Source organism: Hyperolius riggenbachi, chromosome 3 (genome assembly GCF_040937935.1).
Source record: "Hyperolius riggenbachi isolate aHypRig1 chromosome 3, aHypRig1.pri, whole genome shotgun sequence".
Classification (NCBI taxonomy): domain Eukaryota; kingdom Metazoa; phylum Chordata; class Amphibia; order Anura; family Hyperoliidae; genus Hyperolius; species Hyperolius riggenbachi.
In genome coordinates, this window is record NC_090648.1 from 455,472,940 (window position 1) to 455,498,952 (window position 26,013).

Sequence of the window (26,013 nt, forward strand, 5' to 3'; positions counted from 1 at the left end):
GGGGGGGGCGGCATGCTGACATCACAAGGTTCGGATAGTATAAGTAGTAGGCAGCCTCCACTGTGTCGTTCTGTGCCAGTGCCAGCTCTCCCCTACTGTGCAATCCACTGTCCCCCTGTGCCTCCTTCTGTTCTGTCCCCCTGTGCCTCCTTCTTCCCCCTTTGTGCTTCCTTATGTCCCCTTGTGCTTCTTTCAGCCCCCCCTGTGCCACTTCTGCCCTCCCCCCCCCCCCCCCCCTCTGTGTTAGCCTCTGCCCCCCCTGCATCCTTCTGTACCGCTGTGCCACTTTCTGTTCCCCTTTGTGCCTCCTTCTGTCTCCTTGTGCTTCCTTCAGTCCCCCAGTGCCCCCTCTGCCCCATGCGTGTCCCTCTGTGCCTCCTTCTGTCCCCCTTTGTGTCTCTTTCTGTATCCTTGTGCCTTTATCAGCCCCAGGGTGCCTCCCTCTGTCAGGGAAGCGGGAGAGCGGTTCCCCTGGTAATGGCGCATATGCAGGAAGTAATACAGGCGAGGCACGCTCCCGCTTGGGGCCTCACACTGTGGGGGGCCTTGCTCTGCTGCTGGTGGCAGGCGTGCAGGTGGGTGCGGCAGGCAGAGTGGAAGGAGGGTGTGTGCAGCGGCGGAGGAGCGGGCAGAGAGAAGTTTCCACCTACCCACCTGGATCCTGGACACAGCTTCTAACTACTTCCTGTCCCAGCGGGCAGCATCTGTCGCTATGGTAACAGCGCCCCCTGAGATAACGTGACCGCATGTCATCCCAGGGTTAGCTCTTACCAATGCGACGTGCGCCGGCGACAGACTAAAGAAGCTGTGTGCAGGATCCAGGCAGGTAAGTGGAAACTTCTCTCTGCCTGCTCCCCCGCCGCTGCAAACACCCTCCTGCCTATACTGGGGGCATCTACCAATATAATCTATACTGGGGGCATATACCTATCTAACCTATACTGGGGGACATATACTTATCTAACCTATACTGGGGGCATATACCTATCTAACCTATATGGGGGCACCTACCTATCTAACCTATATAGGGGCACCTACCTATCTAACCTATACTGCGGGCAACTATATGGGCTACCTATACTGGGGGGGGGGGGGGGGGCTATAGCTGGCTACCTATACTGAGGGCACCTATACCTGTCTCCACATTGGGGGCGCATTTTATGCCCTTGCCATGGGTGCAATTTAGCTAGAAACTGCTAGTATTTGCCTCCACCCATATCATGTTCTGGCCACGCCCATTCTTCATCACGGCATGCTTTGCGTGCCACTACTTTTGAAGGTATGCCTATCCATTTTTCACCGCGGTGCATTTTGCGCACCGCTTCTTTCATGGATGGGGAGCCTCAACTTATGGACTGCTTGGGGCCACCAAAACCTTAGCTGCACCCCTGTTCAAAGAAAACCCAGAGAATCCCCGATGAGGAGATGGACTGGCCCAAAACCTGTCGGTTCTGTCAGATTTTAACTGCCTACTTTTTCGCGATAGTGGTCCTTTAAAACGTGGTCTCACTGATTTTGACAATGGCTTGATTGTTGGTGCCAAATGAGCTGATTGAGGCATATACATTTGTGGCTTGCGATGTGATGCGGTGCGGTGCGCGGATCATGCAGTAACACGCTACAGACTTTGCGTAGGAAATGTGCCTTATTTGATACTTCCAGCCCACCGTGTTACATTGCATGACATGTGCAAGTCTCCATAGGCTTACATGGCACTTGTGGCAAGGCTAATGCGACACAGTGTATGAGTGTGAAAGGCACCTTAAAGGGAACCTGAAGTGAGTAAAAGTATTTAAAATAAACACATGACATAGCTGTAAATGAATATTACATACTAACATCACTGTCAGTTCCTCTCAGAAGCTCAACATTTTCTTCTTACAGCGATCCCTTCCAGTTCTGACAAGATTTTGTCAGAACTGAAATATACCAGTTGCTGTCAGTTCTATATCAGCAGCTGCCAGTTACAACTGAATGTGCATGGTAATGTCCATGTTTCCCTATGGCTCAAGTGGGTGATATTACAGTTTAACAGTGTGCTGACCAGGAAGCTGTTGTGGGGTAGTGGCCATTTTTAAAATGGAGGACAGAGAATTCCATTGATCACAGTGGACAAATGGGACGCAGGAGAGGAGAAAGAGATTGAGGAGTAGACTACGCAGGAGATAAGTATGACCTGCGTATGGTTATTTTGACTTTTTATTTTCGGTTCAGGTTCTCTTTAAAGTAAACCCGAGGGGGCAATGAACAAAAAACTCAGATCCTCCAGAGACCTCCCATGTCTTCCCCAAGACCACAGCTGCCACTAGGGACCTTCTTGAAGTTTGTGTTTGCAATCCTTTGCATGTCCGAGTATGGCCGTGACTGTGCAGTGGCACAAGAGCTGGGACAAGGTCCTCTAGCACCCAAGGCTGAGACACCAAAGTGCGCCCCTCCATCCCTGCCACCCCAGCCATCACACACTGATTGCTATTAGACTAAGAGGGCCACAGGGCCCACAACCTCCCCAACACCTTAATATCTAGTTATCTGGCTTACAGTCACTGCCATGTATCCCCTTTTCTTATTTCTCTCTGCTTCATACACAATTAGGAATGACAGCTGAATGAATTGTGCGCCCCTTCCTACACTGCGCCCTGAGGCTGGAGCCTCTCCAGCCTATGCCTCGGCCCGGCCCTGAGTGGCACAGAGTCACTCATGGAATAGCGGCTCTGCCTTACTGTGCAGGCATATTCGTATCAAAGATGCAGTACTGCTGCACTTGTGCACGAAGAGGAGTGGGACAAGATAGCATATCTTGCCATATGTGCTCATCCACGAGTGGCTCTGTGCTACTGCACAGTCACGGCCATGCTCGGGCATGAAAAGGAGCGCTAATGCAATCTCCAAGAAAGCCCCGAGCGGCGGCGGTGGTCTGGAGGAGGACACAGGGAGCCTCTGGAGGATTTTTTTTCCTGTGCACAGCAACAGGGGGGGGGGGGGGGCAGAAGAATGCGGGAAGCCTCAACAGGATTCAGAGTCTTCCCTCTTCTTAGGTATCTTTTTTTTTTTTTTTAATACCACTTTGGGTACTCTTTAACAATTACTGTAATTGCTGATCTCCAGGGAGTCTTGCTTGCAACGGGCCCTGAGGTTACTCAGGTGCGAAAAAATTGAAAACTATCCAATGAACAATACTTCTGTGGGCAGAAATTTCTCACTGATTAGAGCGATCCCAGACTCCAGCTGACCCACTCTTCAGGGACGGATTTGTACTTTTTACCGCCCAAGGCCACTGTCAACAGCCACCCCCCTCCAGTATAGGTAGCCAGAAGACCCCCCCCCCCCCTTTCCATTATAGGTAGTCGGACTCGGATGACTCCCTTAATCCCACCTTTTCCCACTCCCCCCTCCCCTTTCAGTATAGGTAGTCAGCTTGCCTTTACACCGCAGCAGCCATCAGTGTCACTCATTTCTCAGCTAGTCTCCAGTGCTGAAGCTTCCTCTTCCTTTCCATCTCCAATGCTGCCGGCCACAATGCAAATGTGCACAGAGAGCATGGTGGCAGCTGCACCTCTGCGGTCAGGCGCGTGCCTGATCTCCCTGCATTGCAGCATTTTCAAGCTTGTAAATGCTGCCTAAGTTCAGCCTGCTGCTTTGGTGCCCTTGCTTTTGTGGTGCACTAGGCCATGGCCTAGGTGGCCTTGGCCTACATTCGGCCCTGTCAATCTAACTTGCTCTTTACAGTTGTGGTGGGCAGAAAAGCATCTCAGACTGTAAAACGTGTTGAACCAAGTTAGGTTCTGGCCACACCCCAGATTTACAATGCATGGTCACCGGGGGTGCCTCCCATTCGACGGTCATCACAATATCGCGCGCTAGATCTAAAAGCATCTTAATAAGCATTACAACTGTGTTTGGAATGTGGCCTCTGCTCTGCTGGTCCAGACGGTCGTTGATGAGAATGTGGGCAGTGGGTTATCCCAGGAGCTACAAAAATAAAACTGACGGAAAGCCACTATGTTATCTCTTTAATTTCTTTGTGTAAACAGTTCTAAACATGTTTTCTCAGTAATATTATCCCCAGCTGGCTGCCACAGTACCTCATTTGCCAGCAGCACATGTCTGATTCCGAGTAGAAGGCTGAACGCTGCTTTGCGAAGCATTCGCTCCCTCAGTGGGGTGTCTGACGGATCAGGGAACACAATGTAGCCTTTCAGCTCCCGGCCACTGGACCCCAGCCCACCGAAATAAGCAGTTTTTTATTAGAAATAGCTGCATGTGAGTCTGAGGTGGAGTTGCGGGGGAGGCCGGTAAATGAGGTCACACCAGTGGGGCAAAGGTGGTGGAAATGCCAGAGGTTACTGAGGACTTTTAAGAGGGATACCGTGGCTGACATGTTTATTTCCTTTTAAATAATGCACAATCCCTGGTAGCCCTGCTGGTCCTCTGCCTCTAATACTTCGAGCCATAGACAGTGTTGGACTGGGAGGTAGAAAAACTAAGGAAATCCACCTGCTGGACAAGCAGCAGTAACCCTGTGTTATCAATCCCAATAGAAGCTTGCAGCAAGTTTTCACTGTGAGCAGCAACACCTAAATACTGCTGTTTGGCCAGCAAGTGGATTTCCTCAGCTTTTCCAGCTCCCAGTCCAACACTGGCCATAGACCCTGAACAAGCATGCAGATCAGATGTCTATGACAAATCTGAAAAGATTAGCTGCATGCTTGTTTCAGGTGTGTGATTTAGACCCTCCTGACCAGAAAGATCAGCAGGGCTGCCAGGCAACTGGTATTGTTTAAAAGGAAATAAATATAGCAGCTTCCATAGGGCTCACACCTAGGGTTCCTTTTAAAGATGTAGATCTGAGTAATCTGCCCTGGAAATACACCTGAACTCTTGCACAGGACAGAAGGAAAACAGAGATAAAAGCACCCTGTACAGTGGGATGCGACAGTTTGGGCAACCTTGTTAATTATCATGATTTTCCTGTATACCGTAAATCGTTGGTTGTTACGATAAAAAATGTTAGTTAAATATATAGGAGACACACACAGTGATATTTGATAAGTGAAATGAAGTTGATTGGATTTACAGAAAGTGCACAATAATTGTTTAAATAAAATTAGGCAGGTGCATACATTTGGGCACTGTTGTCATTTTATTGATTCCAAAACCTTTAGAACTAATTATTGGAACTCAAATTGGCTTGATAAGCTCAGTGACCCCTGACCTACATACACAGGTGAATCCACTTTTAGAACATTTCCGAGGCTATTTCGAGGGATCATTTATTTAAAGGGACAGGTAAGTATTAATGGTTAATTAAGAATATTAAAGGACTTTTTTCGTGGTTATGTTTTTTGTTCAATTAAAATACTTTTTCTAAGTGTTTGTGTGTTTATTTACTTTTAACTCTTAAAGGAAATGGGTAAGGGGTACAAGTACCTCTATACTCATTTCTCCTGGGAGGGGGGGTGGGCATCTGGGGGACTCCCAGATTCCACCATGAACCCCCCCCCCCCCAGGAAATCGCGGCCTCCACCTCCACCGCCCATCGGAGGTGGAGAAGAGCCCCTTGTCCTTGGATTGGACAAGGTCTCGGAGGGGGAGGGGAAAGCTTGGCTGCCCCTCCCCTTCCGAGACCCCCCAATCCATGGACCATGCGGGCTGGTATAGTCAGGGTGCGGAGCCCCACGCGGCCGGTGCTCCGCATTCTGGCTATCCTAGCCTGCATGGGGGACAAGGGGTTAAAGAGGTCTGGGAGGGGGGACCCCACGTCGTTTTTTTTTATATTTCCCACACTCAGAACGAAGTAAGTAAAACTCTTCCCACTTGGGGGAATCTATGAAAATAATACACTATTGTTACCTGTGCAAAAAAAACTGACATTTTCCGCATTTAAAAGACATTTTTTCCCTTGAAACTTAAAAATCGATTTTCTCAAAAACTATAAGGTCTTTTTAAAAAAAAAAATTTCCTCTTATTCCCACTGATCCCCTTAATATACCCTGGGAATTTGGTGTTCCTAAACTTTAAGCAGGCTTTGCTATTAACCGTTAAAGTCGGCGGGTTTTTAAATGTTTACATTTTTCCTTTGAAACTTTAACATCGATTTTCTCAAAAACTATAAGGTCTTTTTGAAAAAAAAATTTTTCCTCTTTTTCCTTCTGATCTCCTTAATATATTCTCCAAATTTGAGGCTCTTGGCATTTAAGGGGGCTTTGCTATTAACCCTTAAAGTCGGCTGCTTTTTTACATTATACGGAGCGTTACGGTTTAAAGGGGAACTAAAGAGAGAGGTATATGGAGGCTGTCATGTTTATTTCCTTTTAATCAATACCAGTTGCCTGGCAGCCCTGCTGGTCTATTTCTCTGCAGTAGTATCTGATTAAAACCAGAAACAAGCATGCAGCTAGTCTTGTCAGATCAGATTTATAAGTCTGAACCACTTAAACACCTGATCTGCTGCATGCTTGTTTAGGGGCTATGGCTAATAGTATTAGAGGCAGAGGATCAGCAGGGCAGCCAGGCAACTGGTATTGTCTAAAAGGAAATAAACATGACAGCCTCCATATACCTCTCTCTTCAGTTCCCCTTTAACGCGAAATTACGGTAGCGTTTAATGCGAAATTACGGCATGAACGAAACGCGAAATTACGCGTTGAAAATTACGCTTACGGTATTTTCAATTACGATTTTAATGGCAATTACGCTACCGTAATTTCGCATCGTAATCGCAAATTTCGCATGCGTAATTATAGTAATGCGAAATTACGAAAATTTCGGCTCAACTCTAACAACGACCCTAAACACTGCTCAAAATACACTAAGGCATTCATGCAGAGGAACAAGTACAACGTTCTGGAATGGCCATCTCAGTCCCCAGACCTGAATATAATGTAAAATCTGTGGTGTGAGTTAAAGAGAGCTGTCCATGCTCGGAAGACATCAAACCTGAATGAACTAGAGCGTTTTGTAAAGAGGAATGGTCCAAAATACCTTCAACCAGGGGTCACTGTCCTGTTGAAAAATAAATGATGGTCCAACTAAACGCAAACCGGATGGAATAGCATGCCGCTGCAAGATGCTGTGGCAGCCATGCTGGTTCAATACGCCTTCAATTTTGAATAAATCCCCAACCGACCCGTGTCAACAGCAAAGCACCCCTACACCATCACACCTCCTCCTTCATGCTTCACAGTGAGAACCAGGCATATAGAGTCCATCCGTTCACCTTTTCTGCATCGCACAAAGACACGGTGGTTGGAACCAAAGATTTCAAATTTGGACTCATCAGACCAAAGCACAGATTTCCACTGGTCTAATGTCCATTCATTGTGTTCTTTAGCCCAAACAAGTCTCTTCTGCTTGTTGCCTGTCCTTAGCAGTGATTTCCTAGCAGATATTCTACCATGAAGGCCTGATTCACACAGTCTCCTCTTAACAGTTGTTCTAGAGATGTGTCTGCTGCTAGAACTCTGTGTGGCATTGACCTGGTCTCTAATCTGAGCTGCTGTTAACCTGTGATTTCTGCGGCTGGTGACTCAGATGTGAAAAAAAGAAAAAGTAACAAAGATGATCTAGTCATAATGAGGAACTCTTGGTCTTCCTTTCCTGGGGCGGTCCGCATGTGAGCCAGTATCTTTGTTGCGTTTGATGGTTTTTGAGACTGCACTTGGGGACACTTTCAAAGTTTTCCCAATTTTTCGGACTGATTGACCTTCATTTCTTAAAGTAATGATAGCCACTCGTTTTTCTTCACTTAGCTGCTTTTTTCTTGCCATAATACAAATTCTAACAGTCTATTCAGTAGGAATATCAGCTGTGTATCCACCTGACTTCTCCACAACGCAACTGATGTTCCCAACCCCATGTATAAGGCAAGAAATCTCACTTATTAAACCTGACGGGGCACACCTGTGAAGTGAAAACCATTTCAGGTGACTACATCTTGAAGCTCATCAAGAGAATGCCAAGAGTGTGCAAAGCAGTAATCAAAGCAAAAGGTGGCTACTTTGAAGAACCTAGAGTATGACATATTTTCAGTTATTTCACACTTATGGTTATGTACTATACTTCCATATGTGTTAATTCATAGTTTGGATGCCTTCAGTGTGAATCTACAATGTTCATAGTCATGAAAATAAAGAAAACTCTTTGAATGAGAAAGTATGTCCAAACTTTTGGTCTGTACTGTATATAATTGTTTTGAATTGTAATTTTTTTTAATACAAAAAAGGGTAATTATGGGCTAGTGTAAGAGGTAATGTGTTCATTTAAAATTTATTTATGGGTCTTTTTTTAAAATAAATGTGTGTAGGTGTAATTTTACTATTTGGCCACAAGATGTCCTCGTGCAATTACTTCCTATTGCTTCTCTATAGTACGCTAAATAGGAAGTAATGCGTTCATGGGTTCCGTCAGAAGTAAACAAATTATCGTCGCATCTCTTTGATGCCTGCAACCATTCATACGGGGACAGAGATTAATGAATGTGAATTGGGAGGTAACGGTACGGGAGTGGTGCAAGGCAGGAAGGGACATAGTAGCTACATCCCTCTTGCTTATTTCTTGCTTATCTTTTAGAGCAAAGAGGGAATTCTGAGTTCCAGTCCACTTTAAAACCTAAAAATAAACACATAAAGGTTGGATATACCTTAAAATGGTTTTGCATACCCTTATGACATCACCATCCTAGCCTCAGATCTATTTCCTAGCAGCAGCTTTATGGGGAGGAATTAATGCTGTTTTCTGCCCCAGCTGATGGTTAGCATTGGACTACACTTCCCATGATTCCAAGAGGTGATTGTTGGCTGCTAATACCCTGCTCTAAGGAAGATGTATTGACACGCATTTAAATGGAAACTGAAGTGAGAGGTATATGGAGGCTGACATATTTATTCAGTGATACCAGTTATCTGGCTGTCCTGCTGATCCTTTGCTTGTAATACTTTTAGCTATATACCCTGAACAAGCATGCAGATCAGATGTTTCTGACAAAAATCTTATTAGCTGCATGCTTGTTTCAGGTGTGTGATTCGGACACTACTGCAGTCAAATAGATCAGCAAGTTGCCAGGCAACTGGTATTGTTTAAAAGGAAATACATATTGCAGCCTCCATATACCTCTCACTTCAGATTCCCTTTAAAGGACCTCTGAAATGAGAGGGATATGGAGGCTGCCATATGTATTTCCTTTAAGTGCAAATTGCATTGCTGTCCTGCTGACCTTCTGCCGCTGATACTTTTAGCTAAAGACCCAGAACAAGCATGCAGAACAGATGTTTCTGACAAAAATCTGACAAGATTAGCTGCATGCTTGTTTCAGCTCTGATTTAAATACTACTGGTCATGGACGTCCACAGAAACGGGGGGAAGCGCGCTGCGCGGTAAAATGGGGGTGTCGTGCTATGGGTGTGGCCATGGACCAGGATGTGGGTGTGGTCACGGGTGGAGCCAAATTTACATGAACTTAGCAATAGTGGGACATAAGACTAGAACTATGGTAGGGATTAGATTGTGAGCACCTCCAACACAGGTGCCCCCCAGTTTAGGTAGTGACAGGGACTCCCCATGTTTCGGATGTTGAGGATCAGTTAGTGGCAAGACTCAATAGCATAACTAAGGAGCTTGGGGGCCCAGTGCAAGTGTTACATGGGGCCCCAGGCACTATTTCAATATGGAGCCTCAAAGCTTACCAAGGACAGCTGCAATGTCAGAGAGGTGTATTTAAAGTAAGGACACAGTTTTGTTACGGATTACCACTATGTAATGCACATATAGAGGTGTTCATTACCAGAATAGCATCAAGTGGGCCCCTCTGATCCAGGAGCCCCGGTACGTTCGCAACCTCTGCATGCCCTATTTCGACGCAACTGGCAAGACAACACACTCTGTACATCGCTGTGAAAGCCGCTATGTAAGTGCAGGGCCGGATTTGTACTCTTCACTGCCCTAGGCCACTGTCACCAGCCGCCCCCTTCAGTATAGGTAGCAAGATCACCCATCCCCCCCTTCTCTCCAGTATAGGTAGCCTGATGACCCCCCCCCCCAGTATAGGTAGCCAGATGAGTCACCCCCTTTCCCTCCAGTATAGGTAGCCAGATGACTCCCTTAATCCCTCCTTATCCCAACCCCATACCTTTCAGTATAGGTAGCCAGCTCGCCATCACACTGCAGCAGCCATCAGTGTCACTCATTACACCGATCATCTCCAGTGCAGAAGCTTCCTCTTCCTTTCTGTCTCCAATGCTGACCAAGTCCATAGCCACCGGCCACAATGCAAACGTGCACAGAGAGCAAGGTGGCTGCTGCACAGGCGGCAAATGCTTCACTAGATTAGCTTGCTGCTTTGGTGCATTTGCTCCTGTGGTGCCCTAGGCCATGGCCGTCAGCCACAATGCAAATGTGCACAGAGAGCAAGGTGGCTGCTGCACAGGCGGCTAGCAGCAGAGTACCGCGGCCAGGCACTCACCTGATCTCCCTATATTGCAGCATTTGCAAGCTTGCAAATGCTGTACCAGTTTATCCTGCTGCTTTGGTGCCCTTGCTCCTGTGGTGCCCCAGGCCATGGCCTAGGCGGCCTTGGCCTAAATCCGACCCTGCATAAGTACTAAATAATAATAAAGTATGTGTATTGCTGCATACAAACAGTGGAAAGCTGTGAAGTGACGTGTCAGTTTCAGAAGCAAAATCAACAATACATGATGATGGTGTTACCGATAGGAATGGGTGTTTGAGCACATCTGCGCAGTAATGTCTTTTATTACTCCGGTTACCCTTTAAGTACACATGTTTTTGCAATTTTCCTTTCGCCTCCCTCTGTTCCTGTTTACTCAGAATTTTAGCAGAAAGTTGCCACTGAAACGGTTTATTGTCCTGCCTGGCCACATCAGCCACATGAAAGTAATGATATTCTGATGTCTGGAACATGATCTGTCTTTCTGGCAACAGGATAAGGCTGTTCGTGTAGAGAGAGGTATCCTCCAGCCGACATCACATGCAATAAAATAACACCATTGCTCAAACACTGCCTGTCTTGTGATAAACCCTTACATGGATCATTTCTGCAGAAAGACTAAAAAGACGTAATAGCTTGAGAAAAAATGTGATGGAAAAAGGCCAGAGAGAGTGCATATAAATATACAAACCACTAAATAATTTTAGATATTTTTCAGCTGCAAGATGTATACGGAACGGGAAAGAATTATCAAGCAAGGCTCAGCTGGAATAAGGGGCTGATGTGGTGTAAATCTGTCTTCTTCTATATAAAAGTGTAACTCCCATTAAAAAGTGAATATAACTTTATATCATAGCTAAACAAGTCGGATATCCGAATCCGAACGGTCTGATATCCGCGCTCATGCGGATATCCGAACGCATTATCCGGGCTATCCGGGTGGATTCGGATATTCCGGATGGAAAAACCGGAAGTGCCCTTTAAATTGCATTAAAAACGTTTTTTTAGGGTAAATGAGGCATGTAGTGTCACACTCACCATTCTGGGGTCCTACGACGCTCCCGCGGCCGTCCTGGGGTGCGCACGCACAGGGGGTCCTTAGGGCTGGTGTGTGGGCTTCCTGGTTGGCGGCGCGCGGCATTGGGCGGTGCGCGCATGCGCGCAAGTTGCGGTGCGCGCGCGTGCACGGAGTCTTGTGCGCGCGCGCGTCTGCCCGCGATTGTGCGCGCCACTGCGCATGCGCGCGCAGGTGCGGTGCGCTGTCCGCGCACTGCGCATGTGCAGGGCGGTAATTTGGCGCCAAAGATCCTGTATAAAAGCAGCACTGGCCATTACTCCAGTGCTGCTCGTTCTGACAGCTTGGCGTAGTCCGTAGGAACTTTGTTACCCTGATCTCTGATTGACTCCTGGAATTGACCCTTGGCTTGTGACCCCGACTCCTGCTATTTGCCGCCTGCCCCGACTCTTGGATTGTGACCTCGTTTCTGCCTGCCTGCCGCCTGCCCCGACTCTTGGATTGTGACCTCGTTTCTGCCTGCCTGCCGCCTGCCCCGACCTTTGCCTGTGACCTAACCACGCTGCTCTCTCCTGTCCTGGACCTCTGGAAACTGCCTGACCACGTCTGCTTCTCATCACACATTAGCGTCGCTGTTCTCCTGACCACTTGCTGAGGTTATCCCAGTAGTGACCTGGCTGGGCACTAGGCAGCTAAATCCTGCACTCCCCTCAAGGGAGTGTGGGCGAAGACCCGTGGTCGCTTAGATCCACTACTGGGTAACGCCTCTTCCTTCAGTGGGAAGGTCAACAGTGTCCGAAGACTTCAGGAAGAAGTTAACAGTAACGAGCAGCCAGTATGGACGCTAGTGATAGTCGCTCACCAGTGGAGATTCTTTATGAACTTGTCACACAGCTACGCTTATCGGTGGATGAAGTACAAAAAGGTTATATGGAGATCCGAGACCAACTACGGCCTCCCGCTGCTCCGCCTGCAGGACCCGCTGGGCTTGTTCCTGCTGCTGCTCCTGCCCTTGCTCCTCCCGTCAATCCTGATCCCGTTCCAGCGCAAGGTGCTGTGGGTCCGGCACCCGAACCAAGGTTGCCTCTTCCTGAGCGGTTTTCTGGTGACCGCACGAAGTTCCGCTGGTTTCAGAGTGCCTGCCGACTTCACTTCTCTTTACTCCCAAGGACCTATTCCAATGAGGAGATTAAGGTGGGCGCCGTCATCTCTCTGCTACAAGGAGAACCACAGGCCTGGGCACTTCGTATGGTGGAACAGCAGCATCCTGCGTTGAGCAACTTGAATACCTTCTTTACTACCATGGCGGAACTATATGATGACCCAGGAAGAGCCTCATCTGCGGAGTTGGTTCTGGAGACCCTACGGCAGGGAAGAAGGCCAGTAGAGGAGTACGTCACGGATTTTAGACGTTGGGAAGCCGATGTCTCATGGAATGACTCTGCATTAAAGTTCCGGTTTCGGCAAGGCCTGTCGGAGGCAATCAAGGACGAACTCGCCAGGGTGGGAGTTCCGGACACCCTAAAGGAACTCATCCGTCTTGCCATCCAAATAGACAGACGTCTTAGAGAGAGACGAGCAGAGAGGTCCGGAGGTACTCGTCCCTTAGGAAGTCTTCCCACTCCTCCTAGTTCCTTTGGTCCGGTCTTTGACTCCGCTTCCGCGAGCGAGGAGCCTGAACCAATGCAATTGGGGTTGGCCCGACCCGCTATCTCTCCTGAGGAAAGACAACGAAGGAGGGCATCCAACTTGTGTCTATACTGTGGAGCATCTGGCCACTTCCGGTTGAACTGCCCTGTTCGTCCTTCGGGTGAGTCTGATTCTACTGTCTGTATCAGCAGAGTTCCCTGTCTTCCACCTGCATCTACTCATGTTCCCCTTATGCTCTCGTTGCAGGGTCCCAAAGGAAGGACAATCGAAGTTAGAGCCATCATTGACTCTGGTGCCTGCTCCTGCTTTCTGGACTTGTCTGTGGCCCAAAGACTCCAGCTCCCTACGCGTCCCAGACGCCAACCACTTACCATTCAACTGGCCGACGGATCCAGTCTTGGGTCTGGTCCTATCATCTCTGAGACCTTACCCTTACTCGTGACCATTCAAGGGGAGCATCAGGAGTATCTAACTTTCGATTTGCTCCCATCACCTCTGTTCCCTGTAATTCTGGGCATGCCCTGGCTACGTACCCATGACCCTGCTATCAGTTGGACTACTGGAAAAGTATCCTTCCTCTCCAGATACTGCCTACAATATTGTTTTCCCCGAGCCGGGGCTCTGTTTTGTTTGAGTTCTCCCAAGAAGGACATTATCCCTGCTGTGTACCATGACTTCTTGGATGTCTTTGATAAAGCTGGGGCTGATTCTCTTCCACCTCATCGGCCATACGACTGCCCCATTGATCTTCAGCCAGGGGCGCCCATTCCTTTTGGGCGGACCTATCCTCTCTCGGAACCGGAGACTATGGCCCTAAAGGAGTATATTGAAGAGAACCTCCAAAAAGGCTTTATTCGTCCTTCTACTTCTCCTGCGGGAGCAGGGATTTTCTTTGTGGAAAAGAAGGATGGGTCTCTCCGCCCTTGTGTGGACTATCGGGAACTCAACAACATCACCGTGAAGAACCGGTATCCTCTTCCTCTCATGCCTGACCTGTTCCGCAGACTCCGTTCGGCCCGCATCTTCTCCAAGTTGGATCTGCGAGGGGCTTACAATCTGATCCGGATCCGGAAAGGAGATGAATGGAAAACGGCTTTTCGTTCCCGGTTCGGCCACTACGAGTATATGGTCATGCCGTTTGGTCTCTGCAACGCTCCTGCCACGTTCCAGCACTTCGTGAACGACATCTTCAGGGATTTCATTGACGACTTCCTAGTAGTGTATCTTGATGATATCCTTATCTTCTCTGCCTCTGAGGAGGAACATCACGGGCATGTGAGGAGAGTCCTCGCCCGGCTACGTACTCACAGACTTTATGCTAAACCCGAAAAATGTGAATTCAATAAAGAGAACATTCAGTTCCTAGGCTTGAAGATTTCTCCAGCTGGTGTAGAGATGGACTCTCAGAAAGTCTCTGCCATTCAGGAATGGCCAGTACCCACTGATCGGAAGGCCATCCAGAGATTTGTTGGGTTCGCTAACTTTTATAGAAGATTTATAAAGAACTTCTCATTGATTGTGGCTCCCATCACCCGGTTAACGAGTACCCGCACTGCATTCCGATGGACTCCACAGGCTCAAGAGGCTTTCGAGAGGCTTAAGACCAGCTTCATTTCTGCACCCATCCTCAAACATGCTGACCCTTCCAAGTCTTTCATCTTAGAGGTGGATGCTTCCGAGATAGCTATCGGGGCTATCCTTTCCCAGCGTTTCGGCCCTAGCTCCATCCTTCATCCAGTGGCCTTTTTCTCCAGGAAACTGAACTCAGCGGAGAGAAACTATGATGTGGCCGATAGGGAATTGTTGGCCATCAAAGCTGCACTGGAGGAATGGCGGTATCTACTGGAAGGGGCGGAGCATCCCATACTCATACTCACCGATCACAAGAACCTTGAGTACCTTCGTTCAGCAAAGAGACTTAGACCACGACAAGCACGATGGTCCCTCTTTTTCTCCCGTTTTAATTTTCATCTAACCTACCGGCCGGGGTCCAAGAATGTCAAGCCTGATGCCTTGTCACGGATGTTCCATTCAGAGAGAGCCCCTAGCCCCGAAACAGATAACATCCTGTCGCCTCAGCACTTTCTTGTTCTCCAATCTGATTTCTTGAACTCCCTAAAGCAGTCCGAGGTACCCCAGGATCTGCTTCCAGACTTAACTAATCAAGATGGACTGTACTATTTCCAAGGCAAGCTGTTTGTACCTCCCGAGAAACGCCTCCTTGTTCTTCAGTCCTGTCACGATAATAGACTGGCAGGTCACTTTGGTGGAGACAGGACCCTTGACCTGCTCCGAAGGAACTTCTGGTGGCCTGAAATCTCCAAGGACTGCAGACAGTTTGTGGCCTCATGTGAGGTGTGTGCCCGCTCTAAGACTCCTCGTACAAGACCTTGGGGCCTCCTGAACCCTTTGCCAATACCTGAGAAGCCCTGGGAAAACATTGCCATGGACTTTGTGGTCGAGTTGCCTGCCTCTCAGGGGTTTACCACCATCCTAGTGGTCGTAGACCGCTTCTCAAAAATGGCTCACTTCCTCCCTTGCAAGGGGGTTCCATCTGCCGCTGAGACCGCTGATCTTTTCCTCAGAGAGATTGTAAGGCTACACGGCTTACCCTTGGATGTGGTTTCTGATCGTGGAGTACAATTCACGTCCCGCTTCTGGCAAGAACTTTGCAAGTGTCTTGGAATTCATTCCTCCTTATCTTCTGGGTATCACCCTCAATCAAATGGTCAGACAGAGAGGACCAACCAGACCCTCGAACAGTACTTAAGGTGTTTCATCTCGGCCTCACAAGATGACTGGGTCCCTCTGTTGGCTACGGCTGAGTTTGCCTATAACAACTCTATCCATTCAGCTACCCACCAATCTCCCTTCTTTGTGAATTATGGATTCCATCCCTCCTTTTTACCTGGCATTAACTTTATGGTCACTGTTCCTGGAGTACAAGAGAGAGTGACGGCGATCAAGGACAACTTCAGCACGGTCCAGAGGATTCTCAAACAGACTTTGGAGAGGGGGAAGAGAGCCGCTGACCGGTTAAGAAGTGAGGGTCCTGAGCTACATCCTGGAGATCTGGTCTGGCTATCTACTGCTAACCTAAGACTACACTGCCCTTCCAAGAAATTAGGGCCCAAATTCATTGGCCCTTTTTCCATACTGACCCGAATTAATCATGTGGCCTTCAAGCTTTCCCTTCCTTCCTCACTGCGAATTCACCCTGTATTTCATATTTCCTGTCTGAAGAAGGTAGTTCCCAGCAACTTCCCTGACCGTACAGTTGCTCCTCCCCTACCAATTGTAGTGGATGGGGCCGAAGAATTTGAAGTTGAAAGAATATTAGACAGCAGAAGAATCAGGAATTCTGTTCAGTACCTAGTAAAATGGAAGGGGTACGGTATGGAGGAAAACACTTGGGAACCTGCCCAGAATATTCATGCACCGAGACTTCTCAGACAGTTCCACCAGAGGTTCCCTGAGAAGCCAGCTCCTAGGGGCACCCGGAGGTTGCCCTTAGGGGGGGGGCAATGTCACACTCACCATTCTGGGGTCCTACGACGCTCCCGCGGCCGTCCTGGGGTGCGCACGCACAGGGGGTCCTTAGGGCTGGTGTGTGGGCTTCCTGGTTGGCGGCGCGCGGCATTGGGCGGTGCGCGCATGCGCGCAAGTTGCGGTGCGCGCGCGTGCACGGAGTCTTGTGCGCGCGCGCGTCTGCCCGCGATTGTGCGCGCCACTGCGCATGCGCGCGCAGGTGCGGTGCGCTGTCCGCGCACTGCGCATGCGCAGGGCGGTAATTTGGCGCCAAAGATCCTGTATAAAAGCAGCACTGGCCATTACTCCAGTGCTGCTCGTTCTGACAGCTTGGCGTAGTCCGTAGGAACTTTGTTACCCTGATCTCTGATTGACTCCTGGAATTGACCCTTGGCTTGTGACCCCGACTCCTGCTATTTGCCGCCTGCCCCGACTCTTGGATTGTGACCTCGTTTCTGCCTGCCTGCCGCCTGCCCCGACTCTTGGATTGTGACCTCGTTTCTGCCTGCCTGCCGCCTGCCCCGACCTTTGCCTGTGACCTAACCACGCTGCTCTCTCCTGTCCTGGACCTCTGGAAACTGCCTGACCACGTCTGCTTCTCATCACACATTAGCGTCGCTGTTCTCCTGACCACTTGCTGAGGTTATCCCAGTAGTGACCTGGCTGGGCACTAGGCAGCTAAATCCTGCACTCCCCTCAAGGGAGTGTGGGCGAAGACCCGTGGTCGCTTAGATCCACTACTGGGTAACGCCTCTTCCTTCAGTGGGAAGGTCAACAGTGTCCGAAGACTTCAGGAAGAAGTTAACATGTAGCATCACTATTTTTTAAAGGGGAACACTAATTTATGATGTGGGGACTTAAAATCCCCCCCCCCCCCCCCCAAAAAAAAAATGGCTGTCAATTAACCTTAGGCCTAGGTTCATTGGACATAGGACAGCACAGTTTTCAGCCAAAAAATTACGCAGCAATTGTGTTTTGGGTTAAATATAGGTGGTATCAGTGGCCTGTGGCACCCTGGCCTGGCGGTGGGAGCTGCACAGGCAGCAGGAGCAGGGCAATGCAGCAGGAGCAGGTGTAACGTGTGCCAGGAGCATGCCAGACGTGGCACATGGCAATTGGCATTTAGCAAGTGTCACATGGCACTTGCCAAGTCCTTTTATTATTTTGGTACCCAAGTTGACATGTGACATGATGAGATAAACATGTGTATGTACAGTGCAAAACATATTAATAACCTGGCTGTTTTACTTGTTTTATTTTGCTGCCTGAAAGAGTTAATTTTTAGGCATGCAAGTGACAGCTTCTGTCTTGTCGGTACCTTGTCAGGAATATAGTAAGCATCACTGATAAGCAAATTACATTCATAACAGCTTTACTGGCAGAATACAACTTCTGAGAGCAGAGAGATAGAGAAAGGTCAATAGTTCGTGTATTTTCATTTAGGGATACATAAAGGGAACCTAAAATGAGAAGGATATGGATTTTTCTTTTTCAAATAATACCAGTTGCCTGACTCTCCTGCTGATCCTGTGTCTCTAATACTTTCAGCCACAGCCCCTGAACAAGCAAGCAGATCAGGTGCTCTGACTGAAGTCAGACTGGATTAGCTGCATGCTTGTTTCAGGTGTGTGATTCAACCACTACTGCAGCCAAACAGATAAGCAGGACTGCCAGGCAACTGGTATAGTTTAAAAGGAAACATCCATATCCCTCTCAGTTTAGGTTCCCTTTAATGGGCTGCCACTGAGAAGAGACAGCAAAACATTTGTCATCTACTTTTTTAAATGTTTAAATATAAAATAAAACCATAAGATATCTTAAAAAGTTATTTTTAGGAGTAGGAGGATGAATACAATTGTTTATCTCATCAGTTTATTTTCACCTCGGGTTCACTTTAAATTACTTTTTTTTCCTATGTTGCGGTCACTTACAGTAGTTGGTAGAAATCTGTCGGTGCTGACATGTTTTTGACAGGTCTATCTCCTGATGGGGGATTCTCAGAATTCCATGTATTCTTTACAAAAGCACTCCTTGGAAAGAATCTATTCAAAGATGATGGCCACTGCCCCACCTGTTTGAACACTATTCTGGCAGCTGGACTGAGCAACTGCCATTCACTAAATGCTTTTGAAAATAAAGAGAACGCTGAGAATCCCCCATGAGGAGATGGACTACTCCAAGATCTGTCAGTTGTGTCAGATTTCTACTACATACTGTAAGTGACAGGAACATAGGAGAAAAGTAATGTAAAACATATTCAACTCTGGAAGAAATGTTTTATGTATGTCTTTTTATGTATGTGTTTTCATGTATTTTAAATGTTACAATTTTTTGTGATAGTGGCCCTGGTCCTTTAAAGAGGCACTGTGGTGACATATAGTAAAATGCAGTAAATCATTCAGGATACCCACTTTTACAGAAACACTTACTATATCTTCTGTATATATTACTGTATATTGGTCTGTAGCTCCTCCCTCACAGTGATGCTTTGCCTAGGCTGTTTAGCTAGGCGGTATTCTCCTGCCATGGCATTATTTTCAATGGCTTCGGAATGCTCAGAAGCAAATAATCCTGCACCTGACAGCACTAATGATGTCGCCACCTGTAATACATTTCAGCATGTAAATAAGGTTGAGGAAAGATTTTACAATGTGCAAACACTAATAAATGAATTTAATGATAGGTGAATAAATTATAAATTTATATTGTGAAAAAAAAAGTTGTATTCATTATGTTATTTTTACTACAGTTCCTTTTAAACGTTATTCAAAATTAACTTCTCATTTCATTTTCAGCCTGCTTCAGTGTAATAAAACATTCTAGGAAGCTTCACTTCTTGCTGTCAGGGCAACAGTATCTTGTTTAGTGCACAGGATGCCCCCAAATACCCATCTACATTTTTGAAGATTTGGCACAGATCTACTGTTTTGCCTGGTGTCAGCATACACCAGCAGGTTGGAACAGTGGATTCACAATGTTTTAGTCCAATACATACAGTCAGGGCTCAAAATCGCCCTAAAAACGCTTGTGCAATGATTTCCTATGAGAGAGTTCACAGATGAGCGGCCCGTTTGCGATCCGCTCAGCAAAGCGTTGCCTGCACCATTTTTGAGATGATTTTGAATCAATGGAAGGTATAGGCAAAATCAAAACGCTCACAAAATCGCTTGGTGGAGCGATTGCGTGAGCGTTTTTAAGAATTAATACATCATATTTATTATTTTCCTGGTCAAAGAGTTCACTTCCTGACTTGCGTCAGGGAGTGAATTACAAAACCGCTCTGGAAAAGCGCTTAGAAAAGCATTTTTACCAGAAACGCAGCGTGTAGTGAAGCACCGGGAGGGGGGAAAAAAGCGTGAAAAACGCTTGCATTTCAATAGCATATTAAAAAGACATGCTAACAATGTGGCTCATTACTTAGAAAAATTCCATTCTACCTCTCCCTGTTTGTTAGAGACTTTTATTGCCCAACTTACCCAGCCTTCAGTCTGCAGAAGGAGCAGACAGATAAGGACTGCTGTTATTAGCAATAGTAATGAGTAAACAAAAGCTGTCATCAGTAGGGGTGGTGGGGAGATAGGACGCTGTACTTCAAACAGTTTAGATATGCTACAGTTTAGAGACACCCCCCCCCCCCCCCCTTCTAGCTGGCACGCATATGTACAGGACGACCATCTATATCGCCGGCGATTGGTGACATACGGCGAAGGGTTTTGGCGGGGGGAGGAGGGACGGGGGTGTCTGGAATGTTCAAGTTACGTCTCTGGTTCAGCTGCTTCCAGTTACCCCTTCCTGCCAGGCTTTCACAGCTAGCCCATCTCACAATCCCTACAACACACAAAGGGCTGCCTGCTGTAGTGAAGATAAAACACTTTCAGGAAGTTTATCAGGTAGCAATTGTCTGATTTATATACAGAATGCATTACACATATATAAAATCTAGTCTTTTCTCAACACAATGATCCTAACAAAAACTGTCAGAGTGGGATGGTCAAAAGAATTTCTCAAAAATAAAGGCAGCCACTTTCTCGGCAGAGCAGCCAATTTGTAAACACAGGTTGTTAACCATATGTCTGCTTCCATGAAAGCAGGAAGTAGACACACTGCAGATTTATTGAAACTGTAACTGTCTGTAACAAAAGATATGTTTTTCTTTAAAGGTTATTATGCTTTTGCTTAACTTTTAGAGCAGTGAGGACGTTGAGTTCAGGTCCACTTTAAAGTGATATAAAACCCTGCCATAATATTCAATAAAAACATGTTTTCCTACTTTTTATATGCCATACGGTTATCATATTTGCATTTATGCATAAGTATTATTATTCATTTAGAAATTACAAGTTCCCAAAAGTACAGTTTTTTGCTTTGAGAGCTGACTTTGCATTTTATTCATAACCGGTTTTATTCATTACTTATTCATTACTTATTGAATTCAGAAATGCTTTGAGTCTCTGTCTGTCTCCAGCAGCTTCTCCACAGTCAGAGAATGTGTCACATTCCTCACTTGATACAAATAAGTAAACACAAGATAACATAATCTACACTTTAGAGGCTTCCACATTTCTCTGCACTGAACTTTCCGGCCCTGTGTGTAACCCTTTGAATGCTGGTCTAGTAAAAAAAAAAAATGCTGATTATATATAATATGCTGTAAATATTTATTTTTTTTGGCGCAAAGAAGAAATGCTGGGTTTTATTCCGATTTAAGCATTTATTTAATTTACTGTAAATGGCTCTCCTACAGGTGGCGGCAGAATATGTGAAGAATACAACGCTACTGCTGATGGGGGTGATCTGCCTGGCTGCGTCAGTGGAGAAATGGAACCTCCATAAGAGGATTGCCCTGAGGATGGTCATGCTGTCTGGAGCCAAACCTGGCATGTGAGTGGAATCACTTCCGCTCTGCAACTATGTTAGTCTGCGATTAGGATTATGAGGCAGTCTAATTAGGCATTGCCAACCAAATCAGTGCTTTCAGGCGCAAAGGGGTCAATCCACTCCAAAGGCTATTTGAGATTTAAAGCAGAGCTGCAGGAAAACATCATTATTTATTCTGGCATAAAAACAGCAGTCTTGCCACTAGTATTGAAGCAGTTCTGTAAACCGAGTGCGGATTGTATTGCTGAAACTTCTGCATGTCAGCTAGGAGACTGCCGATTGTATAAGCCTGATATGTGCAACAAGTCAGGTCTCAGACACACCCCTTGAAGGCATGTGGGGCTGAGCAGAGTGTGATGATGTCACGACATGACCACTCCCTGGACTCACTTGGGGAACTGATATACTGAATTTTTAGGTGGCAAGACTTTGCAGACCTGTGTCATATCAGAGCTTAACGAAAAGTTAATAGATTCCAGTTTGTTGTGCTACTGCAGTCACAGGCACCATCCAACAAGTAAATTTACTAACCTATCGGCAACTCCCACTATGTTTTGATATGACACAGATGAAGGTTACAAATTTGTGCCCACAGGTTCTAGACTTTTTGCTGCCTAAGGCAAATTTGTGAAAAAACTCTGAATTTTGTGAGTGGCCTAGAATTCGGACTGCAGGAGATTGTGCGCGCTGATGCACGCGCATCTCCGCTTGGAAGGCAGAGCTCCTCTCCGCCTTCAGTCTCATAGCGGCGATCGCTGCTCGGAGACTGTTAGACTGCGAAACTGCCGTCTATTTACATGTACAGTGCTGTGATCTACAGCAGTGCTGTACTGGGGACAGCCGTGTGACACGGCTGTCCCTCTGGCAGGCACAAAAGTGATCAGCTGTCATAGGCTGAAACCTATGACAGTCGATCACGCTGATTGGCTGGCGGGGGGAGGGAGGGATATAAAATAAATTAAAAAAATAGGTAAAAATATTACAAAACAAATAAATATTTATGAAAAAATAAATAAACATCTGGGGAGAGATCAGACCCCACCAACAGAGAACTCTGTTGGTGGGGAGAAAAGGAGGGGGGAATCACTTGTGTGCTGAGTTGTGCGGCCCTGCAGCTTGGCCTTAAAGCTGCAGTGGCCCATTTAGTAAAAAATGGCCTGGTCACTAGGGGGGTTTAACACCGTGGTCTTCAAGTGGTTAAGACAGCTAACCCTATAATAATAATAATTGTTAGTACAAATAAATAAAGTATCATTTTCAGTACTCAACATAATGTGCAGACATTTCTTTATGTGTCTCCCGCGTAGGTTGCTAATGTGCTTTATGTGCTGTACGGCCTTGCTTTCCATGTGGCTCTCCAATACATCATCCACTGCTATGGTGATGCCAATTGTTGATGCTGTGCTGAAGCAGCTGACCAACGCAGATGAGGAGCATGAGGGGACAGTGGCCAACGGCTCGTCACCAACTGACAACGGACAACCAAAAGGTACTTTTTATTCTACTTAAAAGAACATTTGAAAGCATTTCTAAACATTCCCTGTGTGTAAAAATGTTTATTTTCACTGCAGATACCAATAGAAGTTTGCTTATCTCTGGCTAATTGGCAAATGTAATCATTGCCAGCAAGAATCTCTCTCTCTCCTCTGTCTTCACTCTGCCACCCTCCTTTTCTCCTGAAGTGACTCAGCTGTTGCCAGGGAGATGTGTCTATTCAGCAGAGGGAGGGAGAAGGGAGCAGAAACAAGACACAGGCAGTGCTGATTTGTCAGAGATAAGCAAGTCTGTACTGCTCTCTACAGTGAAAATAAATATTTTTACACACGGAATACCTAATAATTAATTCAAATGTTCTTTTATGTACCTAAGAGTAGTTACTGAAATTATACCCTACAGAGTATAATCCCACTTTAATCATTGTACAGTATGTTTACTCCTGTGCAGGCTCTTGACGTATATCTTGTGCTCAAAAGAGAAAGTTCAGCTTCTTCTTGTTGCTATGAGAAAGCAAGGCACAACTGAATCTGTAGATGCTGCCATATTTGTGTACAGAGTGCCACTGGTGCGGATATGGTATTTGCATAATGTAAAGGATTGCGGAGATGCCGCCGCGCGGTCTAGCGGTGAGGCGGCTGTCTTCGCGTTCAGACCGGCGGTTTCCACACAGCAGCATGCGTCTGGTTTGTCTGAGCCTTCTAGTGCACACAGATGGAGAGCTACGCTGGAAGGCAGGACCTTTATGCCAGGAGGAGAGGGATCAGCTGATCAGGTTGATCCCAGCGCAGACTGTCATTGGCTGAGTAGCTCTGGGTGGTGCTGAGGAGCGCTGCACTATATATAGATCTCGCTGGTCAGTCTCAGGTTGTCTGCCGTTGCGAATACATACGTGTGAGCACTCAGACCATAGTCAGATCCCACAGTGTGTTAGAACCAGGTGGACCTGGGAATTCACACTTAGCCAGATTACGCTTGTGTTATTGCTGTGTTATACTTTAGACCAGTTCCAGAGTGTTGTGACCAAGGACCTCACACCCAGGCTTAGGAATACTGTGTCATTGCTGCGTTATACTTTAGACTAGTTCCAGGGTGTTGTGACCAAGGACCTCACACCCAAGCTTAGGAATACTGTGCCATTGCTGTGTTATACTTTAGACTAGTTCCAGGGTGTTGTGACCATCGAATCGAACTTCCGCAAAAGTTCGCCTGGTGCAGGCAAACGCGAACCCCCTAAGTTCGCCTGGAACCGTTCGCCGGGGAACCGTTCACTACATCTCTACTCTCCTCTGCAAAGTAGACATCCCCTGTCTCGGACCCCAGAGTTGGGGTTCAGTGTTGGGGTACTACATAAAGAGAGTCTACAGTTTCTGGTCTTGCGTATGGCAACCTCCACCGTTATTCTTGGCATGCCATGGTTACAGCTTCACTCACCTCAGATAGACTGGGTTTCAGGTCAGCTAACGAGTTGGTCTACCCATTATTATCATCACTGTTTAGTGAAAGTAACCGTGGGTAACACCAAGATTCAGGTTAAAGGTGTGCCAAGCCAATACGCAGAATTTGCAGACGTGTTTTGTCCCAAATCAGCTGATAAACTTCCCCCCCACCCACCGTACCTTCGACTGTCCCATCGATTTAAGATCTGGTTGTATGCCTCCCAGAGGTCACCTCTATAATCTATCTGGGCCTGAGAAACTGGCAATGCAGGAGTATATCAAAGAAAATTTGGCTAAAGGGTTCATCCGCCCCTCTCATTCACCAGCAGGGGCAGGATTCTTTTTTGTAAAAAAAAAAAAAGATGGAGGCCTTCGTCGTTGCATTGATTACCGAGGTTTAAACAAGATTACAGTGAAAAATCGTTATCCTCTGCCCTTGATTGACGATTTGTTCACTCAGGTTACTAACGCCAAGATTTTCTCTAAATTAGATTTAAGAGGTGCATACAACCTAGTTCGTATCAGGGATGGTGACGAATGGAAGACGGCCTTCAACACACCCGACGGGCACTACGAGTACCTGGTGATGCCCTTCGGGTTGTGTAACGCCCCGGCCGTCTTCCAGGAGTTGATTAATGAGGTGTTCAGGGGGGTGTTGGGGAAGTTTGTCCTAGTATATCTGGACGATATTCTGATCTTTTCGTCTAATCTCTCGGAACACCGAAAGCATGTCAAGTTTGTCCTAGGGAAGTTAAAACAGAATCTGCTTTACGCTAAACTTGAGAAATGTCTTTTCGAAGTGACCTCTGTTGCCTTCCTGGGGTACATTATCTCTACGTCTGGCCTCTCTATGGATCCTGGTAAGGTTTCTGCTGTCTTGGAGTGGCCTCAGCCTGTGGGACTGAAGGCGCTCAAAAGGTTTTTGGGCTTTGCCAACTACTACAGGAGGTTTATAAAGGGGTACTCTACAGTGGTCTCGCCCCTCACCAGTCTCACCAAAAAGGGGGCTGATACTTACCACTGGTCAGCAGAGGCACATACTGCTTTTTCCACACTGAAAAAACTGTTCTGTTCTGCACCCATATTAAGACATGTGGATGTCACCTTCCCCTTCATCGTGGAGGTGGATGCTTCAGAGGTGGGGGCTGTATTGTCTCAGCGTTCGGGTTTACAGGGTAAACTCCACCCATGTGCCTACTTCTCTCGTAGGTTTTCACTCGCAGAGAAAAACTACGATATAGGCAACCGGGAGCTTTTAGCCATCAAGTTGGCCTTTGAGGAATGGCGACATTTTATACAGATCATAAAAATTTTGAGTACATAGAGGGTGCCAAGAGACTTAGCCCCCATCAGGCCCAGGGCCGGATTTGTACTTTTTACCGCCCAAGGCCAAATACAGTATACCATCTGTATGGTTGTTGTCTCTGTGTGCCCCAATGAGAAATCTACTTACTTTCTATTATTGGATGTTACAGACAATAGCTATTTCAGTAATATGTGTATAGATTATAAGTTATGTTTTCCTTAAGAACTCTTATGTTATGTTTGCCATTTCATTAATGATGGAC

At 46.8% G+C, this 26,013-nt stretch overlaps 1 protein-coding gene across 1 annotated transcript in view; it reads left to right on the forward strand.

The window, feature by feature from the left end:
• Positions 1-26,013, forward strand: part of SLC13A4 (solute carrier family 13 member 4) — an 80,387-nt gene that overhangs the window by 23,136 nt on the left and 31,238 nt on the right. The window contains exons 3-4 of the mRNA XM_068277896.1: positions 21,379-21,515; positions 22,820-23,001. Coding sequence (XP_068133997.1) covers positions 21,379-21,515; positions 22,820-23,001 — 319 coding nt within the window. The remainder of the gene's footprint in view (positions 1-21,378; positions 21,516-22,819; positions 23,002-26,013) is intronic.